Consider the following 17,055-nt stretch of genomic DNA (forward strand, 5'->3'; position numbering starts at 1 on the left):
GATATTTTCTTAAAGTTGTAAGTTAATAATTTATTTATCCAATTAAAAAAAAATATAATTGTGTAATTATAATGATATTTGTGATTCTTAATAAAAATTATTTGAAAGTTTATGTTACAATCTTGGTGTAATCATTATTTTCGATAATAGTTTCTATTAAAATTTGTTAACTTAACATATTTATTTTTCTGTCAATCATATGACACATTACATTACATGAGGGTAGCTTAATCAACATCCCAAATTGACCAAAATACTTATGATTTAATGATTGGATAGGATTTTTAAGTAAAAAAATTGTAAAACTTAATTTCTAACCTTTTAAGTATAAGGATTAAATCTCAAATTTTTTTAAAGTACTGATACTAACAACATATTTTAAGCAAAAACAATTGTCATCCTATTCGCACATAATTATATTCTACAATATGTTTTTACAATATGTTTTTTTATATCTTTATATACCTAAATAAATCTAAATTAACTTTAATTTATATCTAAATAAAACTTGACCTTTAATTTACGCATATATATATAATATTTTTGTTTGTCATAAATATTTTTTAAAAAATTCATGTGAGAAAAAAAAACAATTAGTATTAGATATTTTGTTTGGAATAAAGACTATTATTAAATATTTAAAGCTTATTTGAATAAAATAAATTCATAAAAAAATTCATAAAAATGATAATATACAGAAGCAGCTTAAGTATTTTGATCAAAATAGGGCAATTATATAACGAAACTTGATTCCTTAAACGAGACTGTAAAAGGTTTTTGGTAAAGATTGATTAATTCTCCCTTCCGTTTTTTTTTTCCTATAATAATTTTTTTAATGAAAGAAATATGAAGTGTTTAGTTGTAACTTAAAAGGAAGAATAAATGAAAGAAATACGAACCACCTACATTTGTCATGGGTTACGCATGGGAGCCCGCAATCATGGCACATTGGAGCGATCTATCATGCTTAAGGAGATCATTTGGCCCAACTGGACTGACTCATGGTTTGGAGAGATTGAAGGCCCAACTGCAAAGCTTGGTAAATATGGAACGTAATCTTCGAAGATTATGCAATCTTAGATATGACATGTAATCTTAGAATATATGATTCTGTAATTTTAGAGATTTGATTTTGTAGATGGCTTTTAATCTTAGCCGTTAATGTACTTTGATTTGTATTGTTGAAATTGGGGAGGCTCAACTATAAATAGAGGCCTCTCCCCTCATTGTAAATCACTTCAGTTTTGAGTAATAGAATTCTTGAGAGCATTCACTCAAACTTTCTCTCTTGTATTCTTAGTTTTTCTATGGCTTTGTTCTTATATTTCAAGTTCGTTCATATTTGATTTACTTCCATTTGCATTTGTTCCTTGGAGGAATTCTAATTGAATCCTCAATTGTTGGGAGTTAGGCTGACTTATGCGTTTTTGAATCAAAGAATTTGCCTAAGGCCTCACTGATTGCAAGATAAAGTTTTAGCCATGTGACAATTGGTATCCGAGCTAGTGTTTCAAAGGCACTGTTGAAAAATGTCAAAAGAAATTGTTGAACATATTGAGCCAATGGAGACCCGTGGAAGGGCCAGGAAGGCTAGCCGTTCGAAGGATATGCTGTCGATGCTGGAAGGCCGAGTGGTCAATCTTGAAGAGTCCATGGGGGACACAAAAGACACACTCGAGATGATAGGGGACGCAAAGAGGAATTGTGCTCAGAGAAGGAGCAACTCAAGGAACAAATGGACGAGGCCTTTAGTTCCAACTTGGATGCATTGCAAGCTCTCTTCAACACCACGATGGTTAAGCTGACAGAAGAGACTGAAACTCTTGAAGCTATTATAATGACTATGAAGGCAAACAATGAAGCTATAGTGGCAGGATCGTATACAAAGATCGAGGAGCTTGAGGGAGAGTTTGCTTTGTGTCGTATTGCTGTGGGATGATGGGTGTTGGTTGAAACACCAAGCCATAAGGTTAAAGTTCCCAAACCGAAAAAGTTCAAGGGGTAAGGTTCGCAAGGGAGGTGGACAATTTATTATGGGAGACTGAGCAATACTTCCGTGCCGTGGGCATCAAGGATGATGATACTAAGGTAAATACTGCTTCTTTGTATCTCATTGACGTTGCTTTATTATGGTGGCATCATAGGTACACAAATATGAGACGTGGTGGAACCAAAATTGGGACTTGGGAGAAGTTTCCAAAGGAGTTCAAAGTATAGTTTTACCTAGAATATGCCGAGAAGAAAGCCCAGGCAAGGTTGTTCTGGTTCAGGCAACAAGGCACAATAAGGCACAATATGCTAGAAATCACTGATCTGACTGAAGATAAGGCATTCTTCTTCTTAAAAGATGGATTGAAGCCGTTAAGCAAGAACTGGAATGTCAGGGGGTCGAAGAACTCTCCAAATTCATGACCATTGCTGAATCACTTCTTAAGCTAAATGTTAAGGGGCCGAAAAAGTCTGAGTGTTCCAAGATCAAATTTAAACCCAAGAGTAATTGTAACACCCCTAACCCGTATCCGTCGCTAAAATAGGGTTACGGAGCATTACCGTAAAAACATAACTTAAAATATTCATTTCCAAATATTTCATTAATCATAGTATAATTTATTAATACACATGCATATTGTCCTTTATTCGAGCCTTTGAGGCCTTAGAAATACTTTATAAACGATTTAGGACTAGATCGAGAACATTTAAAACATTGAGGAAAAAGTTAGAAAAATTCATGCTGTAGGGGTCAAACGATCGTGTGACTCACATGGCTAAGACACACGCCCATGTCTTAGGCCGTGTAACATTCGAAATAGGGACACAAGGTCGTGTCCTAGCCCGTTTTCATGCCTGTGTAACTCTCTAACTTGTGCCACACGGCCAAGCCACACCCTAGTGTGTCAGGCTGTGTAACACTCGAAATGGTTTCACATGCCCGTGTGCCAGGCCATGTGCTAGGTCGTGTAACTTTTGAAAAGTAACATTTAAAATCTATAGGGGACATACGGCAGTGTCGCATGGTCGTGTGCCACACATGGCTGAGACACACGCCCATGTCTTAAGCCGTGTGGGTATGAAATTAGCCAAATTCAAGCCATTTCTATCTCCAACTAAAATATTTACCTACAAGTATTTTGTTCCCACATTCAAGACCTCAAAACATACCAATTCATGCATGAAACAATCAATTCAATATACCATAAATTCATCCAAACAATATGCCCTCAAGGCACATCAATTTCATTCAACCAAATATTATTTAAACATGTCAAAAACCTATCAAAATCAAGCATCATAACTCACTATATACTAAACTACTACACACCATGTATTTGAAGTATTCAAGCACCAATACTTGCACCAAAAAGATTTATACATCAACTACATATATGTGGTCCAAGAGGTTTACCTAGTTATGCACACAAGTTCAAATGCCTTTCACTAGCAACAAGCATAAACATATCAACTTTTAATATTTACATCTTCACAAAAATATCATAATACTAGAGACCTTCCCTAATACATGTCACTTTAACCAACTACAACAAGAACCAAAATGACTACCGAGATGATGATGATAGTGTGTGAGCTTTCGAGTTGATCCAATCAAAGCAACGATTCCAAAAGTCCTACAAAAATAAATCAAACTAATAAGCACAAGAGGGCTTAGTAAGTTCGATAATGGATTCATTGGTTATCAATAACAAAAGTTTAATTTGATGTAAACTTTCAATACATCGGCACAAGCCTGCAATGTACAAAGCCTAAATAACACCGACACAAAGCCTGCTAGGTGCAAAGCCTGAATAATACTGTCACAAAGCCTGCTAGGCACAGAGCCCGAATAACACCTACACGAAGCTTGCTAGGCACAAAGCCCGAATAACATTATGTTTCTATTTCTTTGAACATAGTTAAATGGAATTCAAAGGCTATTCACTAATGAAATATTATGAAATGTTCAATACAAATAAAAATAAACATATAACGAACTTACGAGACTAGATCGTAGTAGTTGTAAAGCACATGAACTATTCTGAAAATTTTTCTTTCCCACGATTTTCAACTCGTTCGTGATCTAAAACAATAATTTCATTCAATTTAGTACTTCTAAACATTAATTTAATCCAAAAATTCATTTTAATCAAAATTAACAATATGCCCCTAACATTTTAACTTTTCACAATTTAGTCCTTAAACTCATAAATTAAAATCTAAGCATTTTCATCTTTTTCTCAAACTATCTGATTTCTTTAGCGATCTATATCACTCCATACAATTCATTTTTTCACAAATTTACTATGGAATTTCACTACTTTTACAAATAAGTCCCTAAATAACATTTTCATCAAAAATTACTTTACAAAACTTGTTTATTTGATAATAAGGAGCCATAATATTTTATTAAACTTCAAGGGTCATGCAAGAAAATTCATGGAAAGTCCCACTACTTTTAATATTTTTACAAATTAACCTTCGGGCTAGCTAAACTAAGCTAAAACAATTTCGAAAACATAAAAATCATTAAAAACGGAACACAAAATTGTACCATGCTTTCAACAGTGGTGGTTTTGGCCAAAAAAAAATAGGAAGATGACAACCTTGTTTCTATTTTTTTACTTAATTTCATTTTAATTATCCATTTACCGTTTTAACCTTAAAAAGTCATCTAAATTTCACTTAAACCAAATCCATAAACATCCATTAACCCATTTCTTGGAATAATTTCCATTCAAGTCCCTTAGTTTACGATTTCATGTCCATTTGATCCTTTTTACTAATAGAACTCAACTTTTATCCTTTTTTCGATTTAGTCCTTTTTACTCAACTAACTACCTAAACATTAAATTTTCTATACGAAATTTTATTACGACCTAAATAAAATCTCGCAAACACTAAAATAATATTAATATCATAAATTACTCATAAAAAATATGGTCCCAAAACTAATGTATCGATATAACTGTAAACGGGATGTTACAACAACGATGGGGGAGACAACGGCAAGGGGAAAAAGAATGGCGAGACCCAAAAAGCTAAGCAAGACAGGCTATGGGAAAAGAATGACTCGATACGTTGCTACATTTGTCAAGGCCCGTACATGGCAAGAAATTGTCTAAAGTGAGTCTAGTTTTCTATTGTCGAGCGGAGTGATGAGTAGAAATAAGCAACAAAGAATCTTGGTTCAATACTTAGGGGTGCTGAAAACAAGATGAGTCATGGGCTGATGTTTGTGGACATCATGATGGTTGGCAGATGATTGAATACGCTTGTTGACACGAGTGCGTTTGATTTGTTCATGTCTGAAGAGACTGCTTATAAACTTGGTCTAAAGATCTAAAATGAATCGGATTGGATCAAGATAATAAACTTGGTCTAAATATCCAATCAAGGGAATTTCAAATGGAGTGGATCTCCAACTTGGCAATTGGACTGGTAAGAAAACCATTAAAGTAATACCACTTGATGACTATAGTTTTATGGTTGGACTAAGTTTTCTTGATCGGGTTTATGCGTCTATTTTTCTTTTTGGAAATTACATTTTGATTTCAGATCCGAACCATCAATGTATTGTGAGAATGAAAATAAAAGGAAGCTTGAAGGGAAAAATATTATCGGTGATCTAATTTTCTAGAGGAGTATGTAGAGATGAAGTCTCCTATTTAGCCACATTGAAGGTCGAGGAAGTCCTTAAGTCTATTGGTGAAAGTCCAAAGGAAGTGGGTCAGTTACTTCAATCTTTTCAGGATGTGATGCTAGCAAAGTTACCCAAAAAGTTGCTGCCTAAAAGGGAGGTGGATCACAAGATCAAGTTGATGCCCAATTCTGAGCGACCAACTAAAGCCCTATATCAGATGTCTCCACATGAACTGGAAGAGTTGCAGAAGTAGTTAAAAGATCTTTTAGATTTCGAGTTTATGAGACCATTTAAAGCCCTATTTGGGGTGCCGATGTTGTTTCAAAAACAACATGATGGATCATTAAGGTTGTGTAATGATTATCGGGCGTTAAACAATATCACTATGAAGAATATGTATCCTAGTCCCCTTATTGTAGATTTGTTTGATTAGCATGGTAGTGCACGATGGTTTACCAAGTTAGATTTAAGATAAGGGTACCATCAAGTTCTAATAGCCGATGGGGACGAGTCAAAGACAGCTTTTGTGACATGATATGGTTCGTATGAGTTCTTTGTGATACCTTTCAGACTCACGAACGCTCCAGCTACATTCTGCGCCTTAATGAATAAGGTACTTCAACCTTTCTTAGATTGTTTAGTGGTTGTTTACCTTGATGATATTGTGATGTACAGTAAGTTGCTCAAGGAGCATATAGGACATTTGAGAGGGGTGTTCCAAACCTTGCAGGAAAATATGTTGTACGTCAAAGAGGAGAAGTATTCATTTTTCCAATGAGAGGTAACATTTATAGGCTACATTGTGGAAAGTGGCAAGATCCAGATGGACGAGAGCACGGGTCATTTTTGATTGGGAAGAACCAACCAATGTGATAGAGTTGCAGTCCTTCATTGGGTTGGCAAACTATTATCGACGCTTCATCAAAGGCTACTCTAAAATTACCGCACCTTTGATGGACTTGTTAAAGAAGGGTAAGGTGTGGGATTGGGATCCTCAATGTGAGAAAGTATTTAATCAAATGAAGGAAATGATGACGAGGGAGCCCGTATTTACTTTGCCAAATTATTCAAAGTTGTATGAGGTACACACGGATGCATCAGATTATGCTATTGGGGGAGTACTGATGCAAGATTGGCATCCAATTCCAACGGAAAATAAATTTAAGGAAAACCAAAGTTTTAAATTTTTTTCCAAAACAAGGTATTGGTTGTGATATCTAAAGTAATAAATACTTAATCAAAATTGTACCTTTTCGATTTATCTAGGATGAACGTTTCGACTAGTAGTCTTCTCCGCTATCCTCAAGCTCACGTTTACCGAGTGTGGGCTCGTTTTAAATCAGAAAATTTTTCACAAAAATTACCAGTGGGGTAATTTTGCAATTTCTTTAAACTTTTTGGTCAAGTTGTAAATCAGAAAAATATCTTTAGAAATTTTTTGGAATAATCTCTTCAGAGAATTTTCTCTCTACAACTTTCTCTTGAATTCAAGTATATGTAAATAATGATCTAATGCTCTTTTTATATATTGAGAGTTTAGTGAGTTTAGAGAGTTCAATTATGATTAAACTTAATCACTTTAATATTAAATTAATATAATATTTATCAAGATAAATATTATATTAAATTTAATATTAAATCTTATTAAAATAATAAAATTTTTATCTACAAGATAAACATTAAATTAAATTTAATATTAAACTATTAAACTATTATTATTTTTTGAAATAGTTAATCTGAAATCAAATTCTTTGGTGGAGTCCTAATAGGAGTGTAACTCTTCCATTACTCAATCACTGATGACCAACCGTCACCGACCACCGTGACGCCATCTTTGCAGTCACTGACACCGCCGTGCCTGGTGATGTAAGTGTGTCACTCTTACAGCACCCCAAGTCGGTTCGGTTACTACCAGTTCGATCCGAGTCAATGACGACCCGACCAGTCTAGTCTAACCATCGGTTGGACCGTCAACCTGGTTCTACATACCGGGCCAAGTTCAACCAGTTTTGGGGTATTGGTCTCAGTTTTGGGCTCCTAGGTCTAATTTATGAACTTATTTCTAATTTTCAAGTTCAATTACCCATTGGGCCAATTTTTTTACTTGAAATTTAATCTTGAAAAATATCATATTAATTTTAATTGATTTGATTAATTTAATTTTACTTGATCAAAATTAATTTTTCCAAAAATCACTTAGATTTTCTAAATTAATTTTTCAAGAAAATTCTTTAATCAAATTTCTAGTTGAACAATTCTTACAACCACCTAATTTAATTCCACATCAAATAAATTGACTTAATTAAATTATTCTCAAAGTCGTAGAATTTAATTCTGATTCAAATGCAGTCCGATTGAGCTTTTATTGAGCTAGCAAATGGACCATTCGGACATATACAATTAGGCTCTAGTGGTTGCAATTATGTCCAGAAGCATCATTCCAATAATTCACAATTACTTAATCATGGAGTCAGTCCACAAGTAGCACCATGATTGGAAACTCTTTATTGTATACTCTTTACGAAAGCAATTCATCCAACTACTTTGTCCAATAACCTCCTTATGTGTGTGTTACCCTCATATAATATCCCTGATTCCTTTGAGTTAAATTCTTTCACTTACTATAATCCTATTTTATCTCATTGTCACCATTGTATCTTCTTAATGATTAATATGATTATTATCAATAAATGACTGTGATAAATTCAACCCATGGCCACGTTCCATATTTATCAATCCATACAATGTTAATGAGATGATATCATTAACTCTTTAATTGAGCTATGAATTCCACTTTTGCTAGTAAAGTCATGCCATACACAAGTTATGTACCTAACATACCAGCTATGGGCTCGATCATCTTTAGAGCATAAGCATCCACTTATATCAAAGCACATGAGTTGCATATGCATGGTCAGTGACTAACTCATGATTTAGGTAAATCACACCATGAACTTCACAAGTGAATTAATTCACAAACAAATTCAGAATTAAGTCATCTCGGGTCCAACCCAATGTATCATTCTACCAGTGAATACATCTATGTCTCTACTTGTGAAGTCAACTGCTCTGATAGCCAAGACTAACTATCTCCCCAATTGGAATTGTAGACGACATAATAATCCTTCTCAGTATTTGAATCAAATGCTCACTTTGATTCTTTTACGAGATTATAGACTTATTTAGATTATCTACTGAAGTAAGTTGTCTTTCTTGTAATGTAAATGTTCTTTACAATGTCACTTATCTTCAGTTTGAACTTTAGACAATCAATGAACTAATATTTGTTTGTTACAATTTTGCTATGCATGTAAAATATAAAAGACAGAAAATACAAAAGACACAATAGTGAAATGTGAAATTAACTTTATTTATTTATTCATCGTTTAAATAAATAGAAAACAATTATATGTTTACTACAATATGGGCACATTTCCCAATAGTGTCCTGTTGAGGAGGCAGCTCGTTTGTTCCTTGGACATGTGGTGAAATATTAGGGACTGCCACAGTCTATCATTAGTGATCGAGAAGGGTAATTTGGAAGCCGGTTCTGGACAGAGTTGTTCAAGTTGATGGGCTCAGACTTGAATTTTTCCACTAGCATTCATCCACAAAACAATGGGCAGACCGAACAAATGAATGCATTGTTGGGACATACATTCGTACTATGAGTGCGACACAGAAGGACTAGCCAAAGTCGTTGGATATGGCCCAATTTTATTATAATTTGTAGCGAAGTGGGGCCACAAATCAAAGCCCATTTGAGATAGTGATGGGCCAACAGTCACTCACAACCAACGCTATTGCGACCCGTTATGGAGGACCAAATCCATTAGCTTATAGATTTGTAAAAGAGTGGCATGAATAGAATGATTTAGCTAGAGCTTGCCTACACAAATGGAGTAAGCACAACAAGAAATGGGTTGATCAGAGTCGTAGGGATGTGGAATTTCAGGTTGGTGATTCTGTCCTTGTGAAATTACACTTGATATTTTGTCACAATAGCTTGCACAAGGGGCTTGTGTAATGGTATAAAGGGACTTTTTCGAGTGGTGAAAAGAGTAGACAATGTGGGCTACAAACTTGAGTTGTCAGCAAAACACAAGGTTCATCTAGTGTTCCATGTCAGTATGCTTAAACCATTCCATGAGGATCCAAATCGAAGTGAGTCCAAAAGAGCACCAATATGGATAAAGGTCTCCTATGATCGTGAAGTTGAAAGTATCATGGCAAACTGTGTGATCAGATAGAAGTACTGTAGGCGTAGGCATAAGTACTTAGTATGATGGAAAGAGCTTCCCAATAGTGAAGTATGTATAGAACCTGCCGAGGTCTTATGGCAGTTCCAAGACAAGATAGACCGGTTCAACTTGAAGGACGTAGCGAAGGCGTCGGTAGAACAGATGGGGGAGAATGTCATGGGTTATGCATGTGAGTCCGTAACCATGACACATTTGAGTGATCCATCACGTTCGAGGGAGGTCATTTGGCTCAATTGAACTAGCCCATAGTTTAAAGAGATTAAAAGCCTATCTACAAAGCTTGGTAAATATGAAACGTAATCTTCGAAGATATGCAATCTTAGATATGATATGTAATCATAGAATATATGATTCTGTAATCTTAGAGATTTGATTTTGTAGATAGCTTTTAATCTTAGCCGTTGATGTACTTTGATTTATACCGTTGAAATTGGGGAGGATCAACTATAAATAGAGGCCTCTCCCCTCATTGTGAACCACTCCAACTTTGAGTAATAGAATTCTTGAGAGCATTTACTCAAACTTTATCTCTTGTGTTCTTAGCTTTTCTGTGGCTTTGTTCTTATACTTCAAGTTCATTCATCTTTGATTTACTTCCATTTGTGTTGGTGCCTTGGAGGAATTCTAGTTAAATCCTCAATTATTGGGAGTTAGGCTAACTTAGGTGTTTTTGAAGCGAAGAATTTGCCTAAGGTCGCACGGATTGTGAGACTAAAGTTCTAGCCCTGTGACACATTCATGATGATGCTTACGCAATTCAATTTATTAATTTATGTTTGCAAAGTTTGGTCTAGTGAAAAATTTATCACAAATTCTTAGTATAAGTTATGGTTTAAATTTAATCAATCTTTAAATTATTTTATCTTCACTTCCATATATTCATAATGAATATTCTCACCAAATAAAACTTTTCACTTAGAAGTTTATTATCAACGGTTAAAATAGTACCGAAATTAAATATGAACTAAATGAAACGAAACCGATTGAAGGATTGTACTACAAATATTAATGAGATGAATTGGATCAATATCCTTACTTTACTTTTTTGTATTGTATATAATTGATAAGATAATTCTCAAATTTATATATGAACTTTGATCTGATGTGCAATTTGACGTATGAACTTTGATTTAGTGCAATTATACACATGGAACTTTGGTTGTGGTTCAAATATATACATGAGACTTTAATTTTGATTCAATTGCATACATTTAAAGGAATAAATACATTATTTTATTTTTTATATTAAATATATATTTATTTATAGTACAATATGTATACTTAAAATGATACTATATCGGTAATTGTATTTGTAATTTGCGAAAATTGAATTAAATTAATATTTTATGTGTAAAATTACACAAAATCATAATTCATGTATAGTATTACATATTAAACCAAAATTCATATTTAGTTTTGAGATTCATCTTTATATATCGTATTTGCACTAAAAATGTTTCTCCCAATCAACCAAATTTGTGCACTCTTTCATCTCTATCTCCAAGGTCCATAGAGCCTTCATGATATAAAGTTTAATAACATGTCTCAATAATGTTTTGAAGTATCAGTCCCAATTTTTTTTGATACAATGGCTAGAATTATTTAAAATCTCTTCCCAACTCTTAAATAAAAAAATAAACAAGTTTTAGGACGTTTATACTCATATTCTCCTAAATTGAAAACAATATTAATACCAAACATAATAATCGTAGAATTAATTTCAATTATAACCGAACAGAGAATTGGTGAAGCAACCATAAAATAAATTAAAAAAATATTAGCTAGTACTTACGCAGTATTTTGGACAAATAAGTTACACTGAACAGCCCTTGCTTTAAGGTTAAGAGAGTGAAACCTTAGGCAACAAGGCAGTTGAAATAATTTAATATGAGCAAACTCGCGACCAATCAATTATATATGCTTGTTCATGTATACACGGAAAGACACGAGTAAATACCCCAATCAGGCACTCCATCCAAATATAATTATAAAATTATAATTAGACAAAAAAAAGCTAACGCTAAATACAATATATGAAGCAATCAGTGCCAATTTTTTAATTTGAAATATATATCGTATGGGATACTTCGTTTTTCTTGATTGATGCATGTAAAACGAAGTGTTGTCCCTCATGTGTTTTGTTCTTATATATATATATATATGGGTGAATTAGTCTATACTTGATATAAAGCTGAATTCTAATCTTCTCGAAACATGGCTTTGAGATGGTTTCTGCATTCAGCATGTCATGTTCTGGGGTACCAACATGAGCCTGATGACATGCAGTATTTCAAGAACATGGCAGGTGAACAAAGTGGAGGAGCGACTCAGAGCTCAAAGGTGTCTTCCAACGGTGAGCTGACGGTGGTGAAAGCGAAAATACATCCGGATTCAGGGTTTCAAATGCCACTGCATTATCCTCGTTATACGAAAGCGGATTACGAGAAAATGGAGGAGTGGAAAGTGGACATGCTTCTCAGAGAATATGGACTAAGTTTGGAGGGCAACCTTAGCCTTGATGAGAAGAGAGCATATGCAATGGGCACATTCTTGTGGCCTCATCAGTATTGATCCATCTTCTAATCATCATCGTGCCTTAATCAAGCTGCTAGCTAATATCATATGCATACAGTTAATAACTTTTAGCACTATATAATTAAATATAGTACATATATATGGTGTGTGGTACTTTGTAGTAAGATGGTTGGAATCTAGTTTTGTTTAATGGAGTCCCTAATAAGGTTTCTCGAGTTCTCTATAGTTTTCAGCGTAATTAATTCGGGTGTTCTCTCACACTATCGCACAGATGAACTAATTAAATATCATTACAAGACAATTAATGTTAATCCAGCCTTATGATATTTGCATTTTTATCATGCATGCCAGCTGGTTTTAGAATGTTCGAACATACACACACGTATGAAAACATGTCTTATAAGAATGTCCAATTAAAACTTCAAGATACACCATGGTAGTGGATATGCATGTACCCATAAGTGGGCATTTGGTAGAGCCTAGAAGCTTCATTGAAAGAAAGCGTATCCATTTATACTTATATAATTACACCATTTTTTATTTCAACTACTGTTGATGCCTTTTTGCATGTCATATGCCGGTGCTATAACTTTGGTACAATAAATATGCCTATTTTTGGAATTTCATCATTGCCATACCAAATCTAGGAGTAGTATAAAAACGAGAGAACCTTATTATTCACTCCAAAAAATATATATAAAAAATCGACCCAAATTAAACGTAAGTGTTCAATTCTCCAAAAGTATCATTATGGATGAAAGGGAGGAGCATGCGGAGAAGAAGGTTGAAGCTGTAGGCAAATACCACTTCCTTAGAAACACATTGCAGATTGTTGTATGGGTTGCTTTTTTATCGGTTTTCCTTTGCCATTCTTCAGGCATGGCCTACTCTTTGTTTCCTCATTCCTTCAATGTTTATTTCTCCACTTTCCTTTTCTCCTCCTTCACCCACACAGTTGAGAGGAAGTACATGTTCCTCATTTGCAACGGAATACTAGCATTCGTCGCCAAAAGCTCCGTGTGTAGCCGCTCAGAGTCTGATAATAATCGCTACCTGGCCTTGGAGATATCCACCCCACCAACACAAACGAAACCTTCAGTCACCGATGAGGTGGGTGCTGCTGAATATGACCAACATGTACCTCTGGACGTAGCTGAAGCAGAAGAAACAGAAGATGCCCATGAAAATGAAGCTGAAGAGCAAGCAGAGCATGAGACCGAGTCTTCGGTTAAAGAAGAAGAAGAAGAAAGTGAAGGTTCAGTGATAGTGGAAGATGCGGATGGTGAGGGAAACAAAGAAAGAGAAAAAGGGTGGTGGGGGAAACAAGAAGAGCGAGGAGGAGGTGTAGGAGCAAAGGAAGAGTTGCCAATAAGCATGAGCACGGAGGAGTTGAACAGAAAAATTGAAGAGTTCATAAGGAAAATGAAAGAAGAAATCAGGATCGAAGCCCAACAACAAATGATTGCATCTAATTAAATATTTATAAAGCAAGTCATATAATAAAAATATATATTGTAAATCCTCTTATTACGTTGCATATGTAGTTTCCCAGACTTTATGGTGTCCCTCTCCATGCAAATTATTAATGTTCTATTTAGAGCTTGTTTCCATTTCTCTCTCGCTCTCTATTTTCTTTCTTTTTGCTTCTGATGGCATTGCACCAATACTGCAAATTGTGAAGTTCAGAAAGCTAAATAATTATTATCCTCTCAAGTTAGATGAGAATCATTAAAGGGAAGAAACAGAAGGTCCAGAACTGTATGTTAGAAAGATAAATACTAAAGCATTGCGGAGCTTAGTGGAAAATGCTAGAATGGACTAGCCAGGAGATGTACTTTGCTTCCTATATTTAAAATCCGACACGTCATACTATTAAGTTTATTTAATACTGTTAAAAATTCTGTTACTAATATGATATAGAGAAAGTATTCTATAAAATTATGATCTTATATTATCTTTATTCTTTCCTTTTTTTTTTAATAAAAGAACGATAAGTTATATTTTTTCTATTCAACTTTTTTTCTTAAAAAAAAATTAAATTCAATTAAAAAAATTTAAATTTTTATTTTTTATTAAAAAAAAAAAGATAAAAGTAACTTATCACATATTAACCCACCCATGCATTGTTTTTAAACTTTTGACTAATGGTAAGACTTTTCTGCCCAAAACTTTTTTCTTTTTGTTATTTCTCTTCTCTAGCTTTTGTTTCTTTTGGTGTGGTGGGTCCGGTGGTGCAGTAGGTGGAAATAATAGTGGGTCTAATGAGCTATTTCCGATTGGGAACCGAGCGGGTTAGCGGGAGAGTCGATGACTCCCAACCACATGAGAGCAAAGTAAAGCACGGATATGAAGAGAAGTAGGGGAGAGGACGAAAGCGACATCTTTTTCGAACAGAGGGTAGCGTTTTTCGAGACTGTAAGCAATTGAGAGTAAGTCAGCGTTTGGGCGGTGGTTGCATTGACGGCGAAAGGGATGGCGCCGCTGGTAGAAATGGAAGAGAAGATGGAGAGACAATATTCCGCGACGGAAAGAGGCTGATCAGCTAGCGGGAGAGGGAGGGGCTGCCTTAAGGTACTGTAAATTTTGGTTTCGTAATAGAATCCGGCGTTTCAACGGCGGGGATTTCTCTTCGCCATGGAAATGGAGAATGAAGTGAAGCTGGTTGGTAATTCAAATTTGGTTTTGGCTAGCCTTTGTTTAGTTAAATTAAACATACAATTAATTCAATAACTATAGACAATAATTTAAGGAGTTTGGACATTTCTGATTAGCGCTTTCGGTGGTCAAAAAGAGAAAAAATTGGGTTAATTATGGAAAAGTCTTTTAACTTTAGTTAAAAAGTAAAAAATTATCATATATTAGTCAATAAGATAATAAGCCACATCTCCTAACTAATTTGAATAATTACTTTAATTAAAATAAAATTTAAAATATTAAAATAGAATAAAACGATGATTTAATTAAATAATTGAATAATAAATTGAGTCTTTTATAGAGAGAGAGAGAGAGAAATGACATAAATAGTTATTATTTTTACAATTGCAAGACAACATATTTGAATTACTACAAGATTATATAACACAAATCACATATAAATTAGATTAACAAATTTAGTAAGATTTAAGTAAAAATAAATTTAAAGAAATATTATATATTATTTATACAAAATAAAATTTAAAACATTCCAACATTATCGGTAATAAAAGTATCGTAGAGATTTCTGTATTAGGAATTATATTATATTTTGTCTCTTGTATTAAAAAAATAAATTAATTAATCTTTGTACATTGAATTAAATAACAAATTGATTATTTTTGTTAAAAATTTTGTTCATTTGTATTGTCAAAAATTGACATGGCTGACGGAATAATCAGATTATAATACTTGATGTGCCATATGTATCTCATGTTGATATACAAGTAATTAATTTACTTATTTTTAAATAATAATTTTTACCCTCACAAGTATTTTATTTTATTGTTATTTTTATCTACATTCTAAAAAAGAAAACCGATATGGGGAATGATTGAGGCCATAATATCAATTAATAGAACTGACTGTGATTCGCCACTTAAGGAACTAGTTTAATTAGAGGTTAATCTAAATTAGATATAATGGAAAAGCTTGATATTTAAAAAAAATGGATAAATTCTTCTATTAGTCCCTATATTTTATAAAAGTTATAGATCTAATCCTTTTACTTCAATTTGATATTTTTAATCTTTGTATTTTTAGAATTTTCAAATTTCAGTCCTCAAAAAACGATAATTGTTAAATTAGTTAAGTTAAGCTTTACTATAATTTCCAAGTTGCACCAAACATATTATCATGTATGTAAAGTATTGTTAGTTTGTTATTTTCACATATTACACATTAAAAATACAGTTAATGGATTAATGATTGTTATTTGTGTCAAAATTAAAATTTTAAAATTTGAAATATATAGGGACTTCAAATGTGTCAATTAAAAAATATGGACCGAATATATAATTGTACACATAGTACATGATTAGTAATCGAACTTAACCAAACAGATTTAAATGTTAACGTTTGGGTCAAGACTAAAATTTCAAATTTTGAAATGTACAAGGACTAAAGTTGATCAAATCAAAATATAGAGACTAAATCTATAGCTTCTGCAAAGTAAAGGGACTAATAACAGAATTTAATCTTTTAAAAATAATTTTTTTTTCGCTTTGTTTTTATGCTCAACTTTTATTGATTCCCATTTTTTTATTTAACTCACATAATTGATTTTCCTGTAAAATTAATAATTTAATTTCAAACATTTTTTTTCCTTGATGGAATGAAAAACTAAGGATGTGTTCTCTGTTTTTTTTCTAAAAATAGAAATTATGATTGGTAAATGAAAATAGAAATTTGTTAAATAATGAAAATAACTTTTTTCAAATAAAAATAAAAAATAACTAAATAACTAAATAAAAGTATAACTTATTTAAAATGTATTAAAATAGTAAAATAAAATATAACTAAATAAATTTTTTTAAAATTTTCAAAAATAAAAAGTTGTTTCGTAATTTTAATGCATAAAATGAAACTTAAAAAAACTCTCTTATTTCAACCTTTTTCATTTTTTTCAAAATATTTTATTGAAAACATGTTTTC

General features: G+C 33.0%; 2 protein-coding genes across 2 annotated transcripts; both read left to right on the forward strand.

Moving 5' to 3' along the window:
- The first annotated feature begins 12,054 nt into the window (after positions 1-12,054).
- On the forward strand, positions 12,055-12,644 carry LOC107962077 (uncharacterized). The gene has a single exon (XM_016898314.2). It carries the CDS (start codon positions 12,109-12,111, stop codon positions 12,463-12,465), a length of 357 nt encoding a protein of 118 aa, XP_016753803.1. The 5' UTR covers positions 12,055-12,108; the 3' UTR covers positions 12,466-12,644.
- A 535-nt stretch (positions 12,645-13,179) lies between these two features.
- LOC107962075 (uncharacterized) lies at positions 13,180-13,905 on the forward strand. Its single transcript, XM_016898313.2, has one exon. It carries the CDS (start codon positions 13,180-13,182, stop codon positions 13,903-13,905), a length of 726 nt encoding a protein of 241 aa, XP_016753802.1.
- The last annotated feature ends 3,150 nt before the right edge of the window (positions 13,906-17,055 follow it).

Source organism: Gossypium hirsutum, chromosome A06, assembly GCF_007990345.1.
Source record: "Gossypium hirsutum isolate 1008001.06 chromosome A06, Gossypium_hirsutum_v2.1, whole genome shotgun sequence".
Classification (NCBI taxonomy): Eukaryota; Viridiplantae; Streptophyta; class Magnoliopsida; order Malvales; family Malvaceae; genus Gossypium; species Gossypium hirsutum.